This window comes from Sander lucioperca, chromosome 16, assembly GCF_008315115.2.
Source record: "Sander lucioperca isolate FBNREF2018 chromosome 16, SLUC_FBN_1.2, whole genome shotgun sequence".
NCBI lineage: Eukaryota > Metazoa > Chordata > Actinopteri > Perciformes > Percidae > Sander > Sander lucioperca.
Window position 1 is genome coordinate 9,617,705 of NC_050188.1, and position 16,417 is coordinate 9,634,121.

General features: G+C 39.1%; 2 protein-coding genes across 6 annotated transcripts in view; one reads left to right on the forward strand and one right to left on the reverse strand.

Annotated features, from left to right (window-relative positions):
* Positions 1 to 516: 516 nt before the first annotated feature.
* On the reverse strand, positions 517 to 7,414 carry LOC116067025 (sodium-dependent neutral amino acid transporter B(0)AT1-like). The gene is made up of 12 exons (XM_031323303.2): positions 7,034 to 7,414; positions 5,005 to 5,145; positions 4,493 to 4,630; positions 4,168 to 4,349; positions 3,933 to 4,043; positions 3,154 to 3,266; positions 2,942 to 3,070; positions 2,696 to 2,852; positions 2,387 to 2,591; positions 2,143 to 2,302; positions 1,397 to 1,559; positions 517 to 1,263 (listed from the first exon to the last, which is right to left on the reverse strand). The coding sequence occupies exons 1-12, from the start codon at positions 7,230 to 7,232 to the stop codon at positions 1,057 to 1,059; spliced, it is 1,905 nt and encodes a 634-aa protein (XP_031179163.1). The 5' UTR covers positions 7,233 to 7,414; the 3' UTR covers positions 517 to 1,056.
* A 6,591-nt stretch (positions 7,415 to 14,005) lies between these two features.
* Positions 14,006 to 16,417, forward strand: part of fhod3a (formin homology 2 domain containing 3a) — a 67,002-nt gene continuing 64,590 nt past the window's right edge. For 3 of the 5 annotated variants that reach the window (XM_035993236.1, XM_031323153.2, XM_035993238.1), the window contains exon 1: positions 14,007 to 14,527. In XM_035993236.1, the coding sequence (XP_035849129.1) occupies positions 14,363 to 14,527 (165 nt within the window). In that variant the 5' untranslated portion in view covers positions 14,007 to 14,362. Of the gene's footprint in view, positions 14,528 to 16,417 lie in introns of all 5 variants that reach the window. The other 2 variants (XM_035993234.1, XM_035993235.1) reach the window with 1 other exon arrangement.

Sequence of the window (16,417 nt, forward strand, 5' to 3'; positions counted from 1 at the left end):
GAAAAGCCCTTGTGACCTCATGATATTCCGCATGATTTATTTTCATAGCATACATTTCTTCAAATAGTAACCACTTCCTTTTGCTCTTAAATCTGAACTAGAGACAGGATTTTTAACAGATCATAAACTGACCATTTATGGCAGTGTAAGTGCAGTGCTGTAATATACCCACACATAAAACACTTTACGATTGCATAGGCCACACAATATGCCAAATATCTCAGATAACACAAAATGGTCTAAAAGGGACTGATGCCATGCATTTATTCAAAAAGACATGCTTACAAAGTCTTAACAAGAATTAGGTTTGTATTGTTATTTACAAAATATGAAAAATAAACATAGAATAATAAACAGAATAGTAACACATTTTTTGGAAACAGCGAGTTACACAAGTTTGATACCACTCTCGTATATTTGTGCTAAATATGTATAAATACAGCCAACAGCCAGTTAGCTTCGCTAAAATCCTGTTTCTTTTTACGGGCAGACTTTTTTTTATAAGGCACGTCTCTGTAACCAGGGCAACGATGACATTGAGTGACAGACCTGTCAGTCTCTTCCGTGAATACTGGTTTAATACTTCTCCACTATGTCTTGTGAAACTCTTTTAGTTTTATTATTTTTCATGTCATTTCAAGCATGTGTAAACGTAGCGTAAGCATTAGAATAGGGTGTGCACGAAAATACGGGACAAATCACGTCCCGTATTGATTCAGTAAGGGTCATTGCTTTTGTTTTAAAACAGGACAATCCCGTATAGGGGACGGTTGGATACCCTTACAACACACACATGGCACAGCAAGAAACTCATTTCACAATAGTACAGCAAGCAAAGCAAACAACAATTACTCTCTTCTCCAAAATGACATTATTTTACGGAAAATACTTTTCACAGATAAAATTCAGTAGTCACTAATCTTCTGTCATTGTGCATGAGGAAGAAAAAAAATCGTAAGCATAATATACAAACAACAATAAAACAAATCCATATTTTTATTTCATATCCATATTTAATTATTAAATACTCTGTTATTAAATATAAGTAAAAGCTATCTAAAACTTTTTGTCATTCATTTGTATTTTGACAGAGATAGTGTCCACTGTGTCGTCACTGTAGTCTTTCTGCTTGCAGCATTTCCTCTGGACGAATTTGAAGAGGGCGACCACTGGGATGGCTAAACTGGGAACTCCAGCCAGGATGAAGATGATGACGTAGATCCAGGAAGGAAACGGACGTGGTTCCAGGGTGGGGAAGTTCGCCTACGGCCAGAGTCAAGAGACATGTTAAAATATACAGCAAGGTACGACACACAAGAAGTCTGAAATGGAAAAAGGTGGATTCCTACCACCATCAATAATACATCTAACAAGATCTTCAAGCATGCACACTTACCGCCTCCTCGTCCCACACCAAATAAGTGAGACTCTTGGTGACTTGGGTTACAAAGTAGAAAACCAAGATGATGACCATAATGAGTGGACTGACAAACCTCCATGTCACCTGCCAGAAAATATTGGGCTTGTGGCCAATCATAAACTCAATGTCCTTGTTAAACCTGTTTGGAAGCAATAAGAGGGAGACATAATGTCAGCTGAGTGTGTATCAAAGCAGCCATAAAAGACTTGTATTACTTACTTGTATTAGATACAGTAAATAAAGCAGCCTGTGTGACTTGCATTACTGGACTTTAAAGGAAATAAAAATCCACTCTGTTACTTTAGTAACCTTGAGTAAAACATGACTGGAAATGGGATATATATATATATATATATATATATATATATATATATATATATATATATATATATATATATATATATATATATATATATATATATATAGTGCAATAGTGCAGAATAATTCACATATTTGAAACCTTAACATCCTTGTCACCACACGATTTGTATCAGAAACCCAAAGTGTTCAATGGATGTGCGTGACCTGAACAAATTGTGTTTCTGGTATGGATTGGGTAGTGACAATCCTGATGTTTAGCAGGTATAATGTTTACCATGTCAGGTTATGATGTTAGTGTGTTAACATTTGCTAATTAGCACTAAACACAGAGCCAGTAGCATGGCTAGAAAGCCATTACCTTGGGTACTCTGTACCAATAGTCCCTTCTTGGATAGACTTACCTATCTATGCCATAGACGTATATAACAGCGATCATTTCACAAAAACCGATGACCAGAAGGGGGATAGAGCCAGCAAAGTTGTCAAAAAGAGCTAGCCAGTAGTTTCCAGAGCGCAGGGTAAAGATCAGCCCAAGAGTGAAAGAAATTACGCAAGTTAGACCTGAAAAAAACAATACAAAAAAGTGGTTACATCAAATGTTTTTATCCTGACATTTTATATTTAATAGGAACTTCAGGAAATTACCACAGAAAACTTCTTTGGGCCAAGTTTGAGGCAGCAATTTAAGGTCCTGCAAAGGAACCACCACTCCTTCTATGCTCCCGAACATAGTCGAGAGGCCGAGGCAGAAGAGCATGACGAAGAAGAGGACAGCCCACAGAGGAGAAACAGGCATTTTGATGATGGCCTCTGTGAACACGATGAAGGCTAGTCCTGTTCCCTCCACGCCCTGAAGTAGTACACCAAATATTTCAACCATAGGCCCTCTGCTAAATCATTTCAGTAAGACTGAAAACAGCTAAATTCTGTTTCAAATTGTCCTACAATACTGACCTGACTGAGGTAAGCTTGCAAGTCACAGGTCTGTAGTTGTAATCCTTGAATGATATCTGGAGTTGTCTGGTTGAGGTAGATCAGAACCTCATTATAGTTGCTTTCTGTGATGCTGTTTTCAGGATAGTTGTAGGCATTTATCAGCTTCAAGATGTTGCTAAAATGAAAGCACAGCGAGATGAGTTCAGTCTTAATAAGTGAATCCTAATTGCTTTTTAAAGACTTTTTGTGCTATCTGAAACTCACTCTGCTGTGCAGTCGTCATATTTTTGCGTGGCCCTGAAGCCGATGATGGAGTAGATAACCGTGGCAGAGTACACTGAGGTGCAGCCATTGATGATGGAGATGAGAACGGCATCCTGCTCACAGTTGTTGCTAACAGACAATGATGATCATGTGAGGAGAAATGTTCAAACGAAGTCTCATTGTGTTACTGTGCAGTTTAGGCAGTTACTCACTGAATAGAGTTGTAACTGGAGAATGAGATGAGCCCTCCAAAGGCCACAGAGAAGGAGTAGAAAACTTGAGCACCTGCGTCCAACCAGGTCGCTGGATTCATTAATTCTTTTACCTTAAAGAGAATAGAAAGAAGCTCATATTAACAATGGAATTAAGCCAGGATTCCTATGCTAATTTTTCCTGTTGTGATATTTTTCATTGTATAGAGCTGACAGTGAACTACTGTCCTGGCCATTGTTAATTATTAATGTGTGATAGTAGTGTACACCATGATCATAGTTTTATCTCAAGTCTGATCTTCCAGATTGACTGTTGTGTGAGGTCATTCATTAAAACTAACTGGATGATAAATTGATCAGAGTTTTTTAAAAGTATTTTAAAATATAAGTCCAAATCACACCCCAAGACATTCTGAAAATTACAATAGGACAATGGCCCAAATCACACCAACTAGCTTACTAATATTTAAAAAATGTTCAGCATTTAACATCCACTTACATTTAATGAATCAAATAATATGTGGCCAATAGTAGGCTACAGCTAAACTGCTGGCTGTAGTCTTATATTAAGCAGACAGAGTTGTATCTTCTTATCGAACACTCGGCAAGAGAATGAGAGCATTTTCCAAAATTGTATTAATTATACTGACAAGTGTTGGTTGGTGTGTTACAACAGTGATTGTATTAATTATACTGACAAGTGTTGGTTGGTGTGTAACAACAGTGATTGTATTAATTATACTGACAAGTGTTGGTTGGTGTGTTACAACAGTGCTTACATCTGGTGTGAAGAGGAACTTGATTCCCTCTACCGATCCTTTCAGAGTCAGTCCTCTGATAAGGAAGATTGTGAGGACCAAGTATGGCAGAGTGGACGTGATGTACACAGCCTTAGCAAAGGAAAAAATTACAACATGATCCAAAGACACATCTGTATATTAGAATGACCATATATGTACGCAAGCAGGCATCACTCTTGCATCAGATTATTCCGATGTAATGTGACTTTCAGACCTTTCCAGTGGTCTCGATGCCCCGGATGCAGCAGACATAGAGCAAAGTCCAGGCAGACAGCAGGGCTAGCACCATCCACCACTGTAGACCGCCAGCCTCGTCGATAGCTGTTGAAGTGTTCAAAGTTTCTCTGTACCAAAAGTAGTCGACACTGCTGCTCCGAGCACACTCCTCCACCACACCTGCAAAGTGCAGATTAGCAGATGGGAAAGGGAAACTTTACCAACTTTCGAAATACTTTAAACGTTACCGCAGACTTTACAGCCGATGTGGGTTTTTTGGATTCTTTGTGACTGATTTCTTCATGTATGTAGGCATACTTTACCTGTCCTGTTAGCATTGAGAGGACATTGGCTCCAAGGCAGAGGATCTTGAAAAGAGTTGTAGAGATACCACATGATCCATGCCATGATGGTGTTGTAGTAAACACCCACAAAAAATGAGACAAGCAAGGACGCGATGCCTGTAACAAAATGAAACAATTAGTCTGGTGGCAGTGCTTTTTTTTTTTTTTTTTAAGTCTATAGCCATGCTAACGGCTCTGTGAGGCTGTACAGCTGTTACTTGAGCTAAACGCTAACGTTGATATGCTAACAACAACTTCAACCATCTTAGTTTAGCGTGTTAACATGCTAAAATTCGCTAGTTAGCACTCAACACAAAGTACAGCTGAGGCTGATGGAAAAAAAACAATGAATGCCTGTAAAGGAAGTCATTTATTAAAAATTGTTTAGATATTTCAGTTGGCACCAAGGTGGACCAACCGACCTACAGACCGACATTTCTGTCATCCCCCGGGCAACACAACCTATGCATGCTTTTTATTTTTTAACCCACCGACTCCAGTCAAGTATGGATTGATTGATCTCCACACTCCCATACTGCCTTTCCTCAGACGCTGACCGATGGCAAACTCCAGGTGCAGCAGTGGGATTCCCTCCAGGACCAGCAGGATAAGGAATGGGATCATAAACGCTCCTAGAAGTACAACATTCACATTGTCATAAGGAGTTAATATTCACTTTAAAGATGGTAAGTAAATATTCAGCAGTCAACCTTATTCTCAAAACTGCACCCATAAAGACATGGTACACGTTTTATTACCTGCAGTACTCTATAAACCATGAATAAGACTCACACATTCATTTTTACATAACGTTAAAGTTTTAGAAAGTAAAGGAAAAGTTCCAGCAGTTTCAATATGTACCAAATTGCCAGTTGATCTTAATAAACACATTTAAGTTTGTAATATTTTCTAGGGATTTATTGATTGATTTTTGACTTTTAAGATCTGTCTAAGAAAAACAGGCATTTCTGTTATTTTTAATCTGCCCTATTCGCACAGGACTAGTATTACCTGGGGACCTCTTTTAATTTGTAATAATTTCGAAAGTCGTCATCTTAATCCCGTACGAATCTGCCATGGCTGTTATTTGTCACGTTAAAATTCCACTGCCTATTTTGCCAAACACAGAGGTTGTGTGATATTAATAGTCTCGTGTGAATTGAATCCTGAACGAATGTGTCTTACGAAACACAATCGTAGGGGAGAAATTTCTAAATCACACGAGATCCCCTGGGCCCAGTTTTTCTAAAAATTTAATCTGGATCAAATTGATCCGGATTTGGAAATCCCAAATTTTGCTATCCAGGATTACCTGATCCATCTTACTTTTATGCCAGTTTTTTAAAGGAACACTGGGTTGGATCACTGTGATCCAAATACTAAATTTCAGGATTACCAAATCCTGTTTACCAGAGCCTTAAATGGAACCAACAGTGTAGCCTACTGGCTTAGCAAAGAATAACAGGTAGGCAAAATACCAGTGGCCACAAATAGCCATTTTTTGTTTTAATTTTAAGAAACAAAGACACTGTAATAAACAGAAACATTTTACATTCCTTATTTTGTTATAATGTTAAATACCATTTACCATTTTGTTTACCAGATCTCATTAGATGTGACATGCTTCATATATGCTTCAAATATGAAGAAATGTATATATCATCAGCAGGGTTCAAAATTAGCACCATCCACCAGCCAAATGCTGGTAAAATATGCAAGTGGCTGGTAGATGTGCTTCACTTACCAGCCAAAGAAACAATGGTAATCTATTGAATGGCTGGTAAAATTTGAACATTCACTTGCCATTTGGCTGGTGGACGAAAAAGTTAATTTTTAACCCTGATCATCAGTAAACTTTTTTGTGATCATTCACTTAAAAAAACTCCCTTCTGATGGGATCAGGATAATCCTGTTTTTTTGGATCAAATAGATCCCAAACCAAGTTCAAAGTTTTTAAAAACCCAAAGGCAGGTTTGATCCAGATCAAATGTAAGATCGTATTACATGATCTGATTTTAGTTCGGAATCCCTCTTTTGCTTTTGAAAAACCCATTTCCAAGATTTGATCCAATCCGTGATCTGAAATCCCACTGGATTACTTTTGAAAAACTGGGCCCTGGTAATAGTTCTGTGCAAATAGGGCTATGAGCAAAATTCAGACTGACTCACTGTGTGTAGTGCTACACCTACTGAATCTGTAAACATCTAAAAGCACTTTTGAAAATAGATTATATTTCCAATATTTTTGTGAAAAAAAGCTTATTTTATATATTAAAAAATTCCGTTTTAATGAATAAATCCTTTCAAATGTGTCAGTTAATGTGTTACAATCCACTATAATTTTGGATGTTACGTACTTGGTTTAATTTTATGTCTAAAGTAGACCGACTGAGTTTTGGAAAAGCCCACCCAAGTTACTGATAACAGGTAAAGACAAATTTAAATCCTTTTGATAATTCATACACACTTTTAATTTTCTGCCATCTCAAACATAGATCACCCAGTCTCATCCCAGCCTACCTCCTCCATGGCTTTGACACAGGTAAGGAAACCTCCAGACGTTGCCAAGTCCCACACAGAAGCCCACACAGGTGAGCAGATACTGGGCTTTGTTGTCCCATTTGGGCCTGTCTCCTGCCTCCTCCTTCTCCATCCTCTCCAGGTCCTCATGAGAGGGGATCCGGTTATCCAGTCCTGGGTTTGGCAACTTCAGCTTCATAGCGGCTTCTTGTAAATTTCACTGGACTCAGAAATTGTCAATATAGAGGTTGAGTCTTCCTTCTCATTCAGTCTCCTCTGTGGAAGCTGTTACTGATTATCCGTAGACTAGCTCTCTCTGAGTACTTTACCCCTACTGTATGTTCTGAAGAAGGGCACCGATGTATTTACTGCAACCTATGGCACCTCACCCACAGTTATCATTAGCTCATTAAAGCCTGTGTCGTATCATGTAATGTCAGCAAGGTTAAGTGGAAAGGGGTGGAACCTCCTAGATAATGGTTAATACGTCACATAAGGTGCCTCCCCCAACACGTTTCCCTGAAAGATGAGTATGGTATTCATGACTTTGTGAGTGAAATGGAGCATTGTATTGGCTGTTTACTAACTACAGTATATCACTCCTCTTAAGAGCACAAGGTTTTCTTGATGGTTAACAAACATATCCAAGGACATTTTTTGTCTCACTTTGTTTGACATTGAAATAAATAATGAAACACTGTGCAGTCAGAGGCATCACATTTCCCATCATACCATAGCTTATCTGAACTATCAGGCCACGCCATTTCAAGTTCTTTTATTGCATAGGGATTTACAAGCATATAATTTCAGTCAGTACAGCTACATGTAGTCCACATTCTCTCAGGTTTGATATTTAAATGCCGAACCATGCTAATGTTGACTATTTGAGTTGTTATCTAAATGTAACAGAGGAAGGATTTTTTCAGTTTGTATTTGTATCATAGCATGTTCCCTGCAGTGTAATTGTTAAGCAATTCAGAGTACATATAAATCTTATCAGTGTTCCTTTCTAATGCAATTATTAACCAAGGAAAGACTTGTGTCGGCATTGTGGTGTATGCTGATAATGGTGATCCATAGCAGTCATATCAAGAGTTATTGTAAGGATGTCCATTAAGATATCATGTGTGTAAATTACATCTACCTTTGCACTTAACCAAATTTCTGTTTATAACAGTTTATTTTAACAGTTATTTTTAACATACCAAGCTTGGATTCCAGGTGTTGTATATCAGTTTGGTGCTGAATTTGGTGACGAAGTAAAACACAACAATGACCAACACAATCAAAGTATGTACTGGCTCCATGGCAGTGAGCTCTGGAAATGAGTTGAAGAAGTACCACATCACCCAGGCGATGATGGTGTTGTACTATGCCCACTAAGAATGAGACATTCATGGATGCAATACCTGTAACAGAAGTGGAAATGCGACAGTGTTACATTTTGCAGCACAGAAATACAGACTTTAACACTGTAGGTATTAATGGACTTCCATGGTAGTGCAAAGCGTACATGAGGATTACTAACCATAACCATAATGATGACAGCTGGATAAGACAAGTGCATCCAACATTTTGACTCAAGACCAGGAAAACAGATTTCAAGCATGAATTTCATAGTGGACTAATATTCATTCTTCCGCTCACGAACTCCAGTCAAGTAGGGGTTAATTGCAGGCATGACATAGGCACACCACTGCTGATAAAGTAGGCTCAGGGCTGAAAGTTCAGTTGCTGTCAGCATTTTCTTTTAGATAGCAGACATCTAAAACAGCTGAAGTGAAAAATCTGAATCACACATCAAATTATGATCGTTATGAATAATTATTTTAAATTCTTGAGGTAGAGTTTTTGACATATTGTGGCTTAGGGGCTATTAAATTCAACTACAGATTGTTACTCGTGTCTCTGAGGCTGTCAGTGGTAATACAAGTTAAATGTCAACCACTCAAGAGTAATATGTAGACTCTCCTGAACGACAGCTCCGGCTTGACTTCAGTGTCACAGAGATAGCTGGGAAAACGGATTTCCACCTCTGAAAGGTTTTCAGCTTATCTCAGCATTTCCTCGAGGGTTTACAGCAAGTTCAAGATAAAAAAAAATGTCCTCCACAGGACGAATTGCATTCACTTTGGTAATCCCATAACTGTTGTTTTATCTTCCACCATCATCAGTAAACATTTTAATGTGTTAACATTCCCATCAGCCTCATGTGTACTTTGTGTTGAGTGCTAATTAGCAAATGTTTAGTATTCTAACATACTACGCGGTTACCATGGTAAACATTATACCTACTAAGCATCATCAGCATGTTAAGCATTGTCATTGTGAGCATGTTAGCATGCTGACGTTAGCGTACAGTTCAAAGTACAGCTGTCCCCAAGTAGCCTCACAGAGTTAGGAGCATGGCTGTGGATTCTTTGTCTTGTTTTAATTAGTTGATATTAGGATGTTCAAAACAGATTAAGTTTTATGAAAATGTTTCGGAAATGTTGCAGATGATTTATTTGATATACTTATAGTAACATATTACAATGTTATTCCCATATGTAACGTTGCTATACTGGTTTCATATACTGGTTTCTTAAACAGTTTTTAAAGGAAGCAGAATCCATTCTGTCTGACAGCACTCACCCTCTCCTCCTAGAGTTTCAGACCCTGCCTTCTGGTTCCCACTAGTCAATACCAACAGATATAAACACTCCTTCATAGCCTCAGCCATCTCACTGTTAAACTCAAATAGGATAAGGTAATATCAGCTTGACCACCAACAACGCTTGGTAAATATGACTTTTTTTAAATTAAGTTTCTTTTTAATTTCTTGCTATTTATTGTTGTATTTGTATTGATCTTGTGTAGGTGTCACTGCTGCGAAACCAATTACCCATCTGGGGACAAATAAAGTTCTACTTGACTTGATATGTGCTGCTCTGGCTGGTAAATTAGTGTTTGCTAACTTGAGCTATGCTGGTTTGTCTGCTAAGTGATGGTGATATGTGAGCACCTCTCAGACAACACCTCAGCCATGGTCATGTTTATGTTTATATGTAATAACCCCCCCCCTCACAGCCAAGGCTTCAAAGCCTCAAAACTGGTTCTCCAATATTCATTGTTTCTTCTCTCCACTCACATTGGTATTTCCAAACTTCCAAGCTCATAAATGACCATGTACAGTGGTTCAACACATCAGTGGTTCTTTGCTGTAAAATGGACATTCTAGCTTTATACAGCATTCATTCACCTCTGCGAGTTAATATTTAACCAGAATCACTTTAAGTGCAGATATAAGGATCATAATGAGTATGTTTGCTCAAGACGTATTTCTTGTTTTTACATCATTCAACTCACACCAGGATCCTGTGTCTTTAACAAAAACTACATACATCTAACTCAAGAAGTTGTAATGAGTTATGAACACAAGTGATGCTAACAAAACTTCTTGCATGTTATTTATATTTTGGGGCTAACACTTAAGACATACAAACCATTATAATGTGTGTATTCAACAGCCTAAGTGTTCAGAATCAAAGCATTTAATTGAACGCTGAATAAGATTATTCAATTATGATTATTTTTCAATATAGAATTCTTATTTAAAGAAACTTGCATTATAATGCTTTTTTTCATTCATTTCACATAGAGAGGGGATCCAATCTTCAAGCAAGTCCAGGGTTTGGAAGAACCAATGTAGTGGCTTTGTATCCAACCTGAGGGTAAATGTGCATTAGGAACTGTTAATAAGCAACCCATTGAGAAGTTTTAAGAACCTACTGGAAATGTGAGATTACAGACAAGAGAACAGGAGTCGGCTAGAATCATTTGCTCTCACAGAGAGCTGGGCAATATATCGATATTATATCGATATCGTGATATGAGACTAGATATCGTCTTAGATTTTGGATATCGTAATATGGCACGTGTTGTCTTTTCTTGGTTTTAAAGGCTGCATTGCAATAAAGTGATGTCATTTTCTGAACTTACCAAACTGTTCTATTATTTGCCTTTACTCACTTAGTCATTATATCCACATTTCTGATGATTATTTATCAAAAATCTCATTGTGTAAATATTTTGTGAAAGCACCAATAGTCAACACTACAATATCGTTGCGGTATCGATATTGAGGTATTTGGTCAAAAATATCTTATATCTAATATATTTCATTTTCGCCATATCGCCCAGCCCTACTCTCACATTATTTTTTAGGAAAAACTAAAACTTCAAAAATACTCATTTAGGTGTCCATTGGGTGTGCAAGGGTAAAGGCATGCATTACATTGCATTTTTTTGCTGATATTCATGCTTTTCTTCTGCGAGAAACTACAAGCAGTAGCTCCTGGATCATTGGCATTCTCTTTGAGGCTAAATGTGAGCGTTTGCGCTCTATGGGGACTGTGTACTTGGGTAAATCGACAAGTAGTAGTTCTCCCTGGAGCTCTCTTGGTGCAAAGCCAAAGAGTAAATCATTTCCCTGGGAAATTAGTGGACGAGTAACATGAAATATTGTCTTTTACAGTAGTTTCAGAACTACTGTGTTATCACATCACTGTGTTCTCACCTTACCTTAAATGTCTTGTCATGTCAGTTGTTTGGTAACGATCAGTAATAATTATGATAGTCATCAAATGTGTTGTTATCATTCATTGAACCATTAACACCCGGGATCTGTGGTATAACAGGGAAGTTTGGTTTGAATTTTGATGGCAAGTATTGAATATACTAACTCTGCCATGTCACAGGTATGACTCAGCTGATTCATATTGATAAAGTCATTTGAGTTGATGATTTATGGATAGGAATTACCAGCCTATATTTAGATTATTGAAGGCTGGAGAATGTGACAGAGCTACAGATAAGAGAGCACAGTGAGCAGTTGTCAGGGTGTTTGAAGAACCTTTTGTACTTTGTTCTTATCTTTACAACCAGTCATTAACTTAAGATGCACATTATTTATAATAATATAAGGCTGATGTGTTTTCCCTTTATCACTGTCCTGCAGTTGCCACACCCCCTTTTTTTGCCACTCAGTTCCCCAGGTAGTTCACCACACATTCAACTAATTAGCCTCAATCAGCCACAGACTTCATTAGACAGCACCTGTGCACACAGCCCCTTCCCTTTGTTCAAACCACATGGAGGAATCCTTGCTGCTGGAAATGCTGTGTCTCCTGCCTTGTGTGCGTTATTGAGTTATGGAAGGTTCATACATTTTTACTTGAAATGTTGCTAATGTAATTATAAGGTGAGCGCTAATCTTGCATTCCTTTTGTTTGTCTGATGTTTAAAGGTGCTGTTATATTGAACAGTTGAAATTGGTTTACGTTACTCATTTGAGTTACCTGTGTAGAAAATGTGCATTTGATTATTTATAGTCATTGTTAGTTTATTAATAACAGCAGATAACTTATGTATTGTTTGACTGTCATCCAAATTAATTGTGGCCTTGTATTGTGGCATTGTGAAGCTAATTCTATCCCATATCCCTTTCCCCCTCAGAAACCACACACCCACACACACCCATACCTGGTACCATGATATTACTTGGAATAAAAGAAATTGTGGAATTAAAAGTGTCTGAACTGTTCTCACCGACACCTCCACTGGTCTCAAGCCAGCCACCTATACATCCCTTTCAAACCTCTGGCCCGACCATGGGAAGCAGTCGGGGTTCAGTGTCGTGCTGAAGGACAGGGGGAGCTGGGGATCGAACCCCCAACCCTGCAATTAGTGGGTGACCCACTCTACCAGACTAAGGCCTACAGTCTGGTACTGGTAACACCTCAGAGTAAAAGAAAATGTAAAGAGCTCTCTTATGTTTACATCTACTATAACTAAACCAGTGCGTTTAGAAATTGACGGTGTCTGTGGCATACAGTCAGTTTATTATTCCAGTATTCCTATACTGTAGGAACTTGTAGTACAACTGCAGTATTCGACAGTTGGTTTAATATAGGGCCTACTGTAGAAAAAGTACATTAGTTGGTCGGAATTTGTAGAATTTTTGGAATCGGCTGTATTTAAATGTTCTAGCCACATGAGGTCAGCATTGGTCAAGACTGCACTTTAACTTGCAGCAAAACTCTAACAGGAAATATTCATCATCATAGTATTACTCTGATCTGGACTTGTAGTGTGTCTGTTACACTCACCTTGTGCTTTTTAGATCTTTGACCACATGGTTTTAGGTTATTTAATAGCGCAGTAACATTCAACAAAGGCTAAAACTGTCTTAAAGTGCTCATATTATGCTCATTTTCAGGTTCATAATTGTATTTAGAGGTTGTACCAGAATAGGTTTTTGTGGTTTAATTTTCAAAAAACACTTTTTGTTGTACTGCACATTGCTGCAGCTCCTCTTTTCACCCTGTGTGTTGAGCTCTCTGTTTTAGCTACAGAGTGAGACATCTCACTTCTGTTCCATCTTTGTTGGGAGTTGCACATGCGCAGTACCTAGGTAAGGACTACTAGCCAGTCAGTTGCAGAGTATGAGGGCGTACCACGCTAGCAGCTAGGCGTGCATTATAACGTGTGTTACAAAGTGACGCACGTTTGTCACAGAAGTAAAGGCTGGACTACAATAGAGCAGTTTGTGAACAGTGTTTTCTGTTGGAGATGGTAAGTCCCTTTGGGGTGGACTTTGGGCTTTTTCACTTTGTAAACCTATAATGTGCACAAAAATATATATAACACAATAAAGGAAAGGGAAAAAGCCAAAAAGCATAATATGAGCACTTTAATGCTTATGCAGCCTTATGAATATTTATGTTTATTATATGTATTACTCTAGATATATTAGGCTAATGATTGTACTTTTTCTCTAATGTTCTTACGGCAGTTATTTTACATGTAGCCTATATACTGTATAGTCGGAGACAGTGATCTGAAGGGAGGGGGAGGAGGGAGCGATGAGGCAGAGGGGGGTTTAGTGGGACTCAGACAGACAGCAGAGCGGCTGTCCCAAGCTGCGCTGATCCTTCACTCTCCGGCAGCAAGCTGGAGTCCGCCTGCTGCCTCCGCTTTATCACTGGCCACCTGCCTCTCCGAGAATAACACACCAACAAAGCTGAGAGCGAGCACAGCCACAGCAAGGAGGCGAGACGAGATACTTGACCGGTTCCTTAGTGCCACCTTTTCGGCTTCCAGCACTCCTCCTCTCCTTCCCCCCCCCTGTCCTGCGGGAGGACAGGCTGCGCACCGGAGCGCACTTGGCGACCCGGGTTTGTTGTCGTTACCAGCAGGAGAGGAGAGCCCAGCGACCCGAGCCATAGCCGCTACAGCTCTCATTAAACCGGGCTGTCCCCTCAGAGGAGATACTTGCATGGATGCACCATGGCCACGCTTGTCTGCAGGGTTCAGTTTTTAGATGACACCGATCCGTTCAACAGCACGAACTTCCCAGAACCGACTAGACCCCCGCTGTACACCTTCAGGGAGGATGTCCCACTCATCAACCAGTTAGCAGGCGTCCACCGGCTCCTCAGAGCTCCACACAAGGTAGGATTACCAGCTTGGTAAACAACTCATACTAGACTTAACTTACGTAGCATTATGTGTGATAGCCTATATTGCGAATATAGGATTTTTACAAGGATATATCACATAATAAAGCAATATAAGATTAACAAAACAAAAAAAAAAACATAAGAACAACCACAAATCTTAATAAAAACGTAAGCCTTGTAAATAGTTTTATTGTTTAGATTCAAATACACATTCTTGTGAATACATATGTTTAAATCAGGGCTACATCAGGTTGTTTTGGCTGCTGTTTTACACTTCAAGCCTACTGCAAATAAACTTCCATACCCACCATTCAGAGGCTATTTTGAGAACACATGCAAGCACAACTGATTGGTTCTCCAGCCTGAGGACTGAAACAAGGTTGCAAATGTTTCCTTCAAAGCCCACGGCAACATTACACATGGGTTTAATTTGTTTTGGACTAAATATTTGGAATAAATCCCATGCTGGCATACATATGCTCTGTTGAAGAGCCATTGAGAAATATGCTGGATCTCCACCAGCTCTAAGAGACCTTGAAGCTTGATTTTAACACTTTGACCTCTCTGTTTGAGGAGACTAGAAATAAGAATACATCCCTGTCTCAAAGTAAATAATCATTTCTTATTTCTGAATAGGTTTTGCACTCTGTCACAGTGACAGGTGTGCAAAGGCAGTGCAACCAGATACATATGGCAGTCAGTGAAAGCTCTGGTTTCCAGCGAAATGCCTGAATCACAGATGATCAAATTTAGTGGTGAGTCAGATCACCATGGGTGTATGATAGAGATGTTCATTCTTAGTGAATTTCAGTGTTTAAAGCAATTTAAAAAAAAAAACAGCAACACGTTCCTTAGTGACAAGGGTGAGTCACACAAAAAATAAATTGTTGATTGAATTGAAAATAAAAGTGAGACACAGAGAGAAGGGAGTTCCGCTGCTGGCACACAACACTGACAGCAAACCAGCGTTCAACAGCAGAGTGGTTTTCCAGACCAAATAGATCTTTTGCTGCCCCATCTTTAAAAGCCACAAAACAAATGAAAAATGTCCCACAGCACAGAAAAGCTCATGATTACAACCTATACACAGACAGATGGCACAGCCTGCGTCCGTGTTTGCAATTTTGTTCACATCAGTAGGAAGACTGTGCACAATAGCAACTGGATATTCTGCTTGGATTATAGGGATGAAACGTAACGGTTGCAAATTTGCCCGTCAGACTGTCCAGATCTAAAAGTTGGTGTTGAATGTTATTATATTATTGGAAAATGCCAAAGCTAGCAAGCGTTTGACAATTTCCTGAGCCATTTCTCAGCCTTTCTTTGTTAAAGCAGCCTTTCTCTCTTTTTGTCTCAACCACTTGTGCTCTTCTCTGAGAAAAGCCTACTGTATTATTATGTTGTGATGGTAGAACTCTGTGTATGGCTGGCTGCTGGGCTGCATGTAAAGTATAGGTCACTTGTCCCAGAATTCCTGCGGCCGGGGGCCTGGATCCCTGCGACACTTTGTTCTCCTCACTTTGGGTGCCGTGGTTTTCCTGACCTCTTCCTCCAACTCCTCTTCCACCTCTCTGACCATGCACCAGTTTGTAGAGTCACACACACACACACACACACACACACACACACACACACACACACACACACACACACACACACGGTTAGGCTAAATTGCCAGGGCTAAATCAGTGCATCACTGGTTCGTTTGCATGGGATATGTCATTCTATCCAAACTGCTAAACAAAGAAGTTGCTTTTGATTCTCACAGAATATATTATCACTTTTCAAAGTTGAACATTTGAATGTTAAAGTGTAAAGATTAGTGAGTAGAGCACGAAGACAAGCAACCCCTTCAAAATGATGCATAGATGTCCAGCTCAAT

Excerpts from the sequence above, each read along its gene's own strand:
- LOC116067025 (XM_031323303.2), bottom strand. The coding sequence starts at position 7,232 with ATGAAGCTGAAGTTGCCAAACCCAGGACTGGATAACCGGATCCCCTCT. Across the intron at positions 4,631-5,004 it reads TCCATACTTGACTGGAGTCG|GCATCGCGTCCTTGCTTGTC; the intron begins GTGGGTTAAAAA and ends ATTTTGTTACAG. Across the intron at positions 1,264-1,396 it reads TGGTGTGGGACGAGGAGGCG|GCGAACTTCCCCACCCTGGA; the intron begins GTAAGTGTGCAT and ends CTCTGGCCGTAG.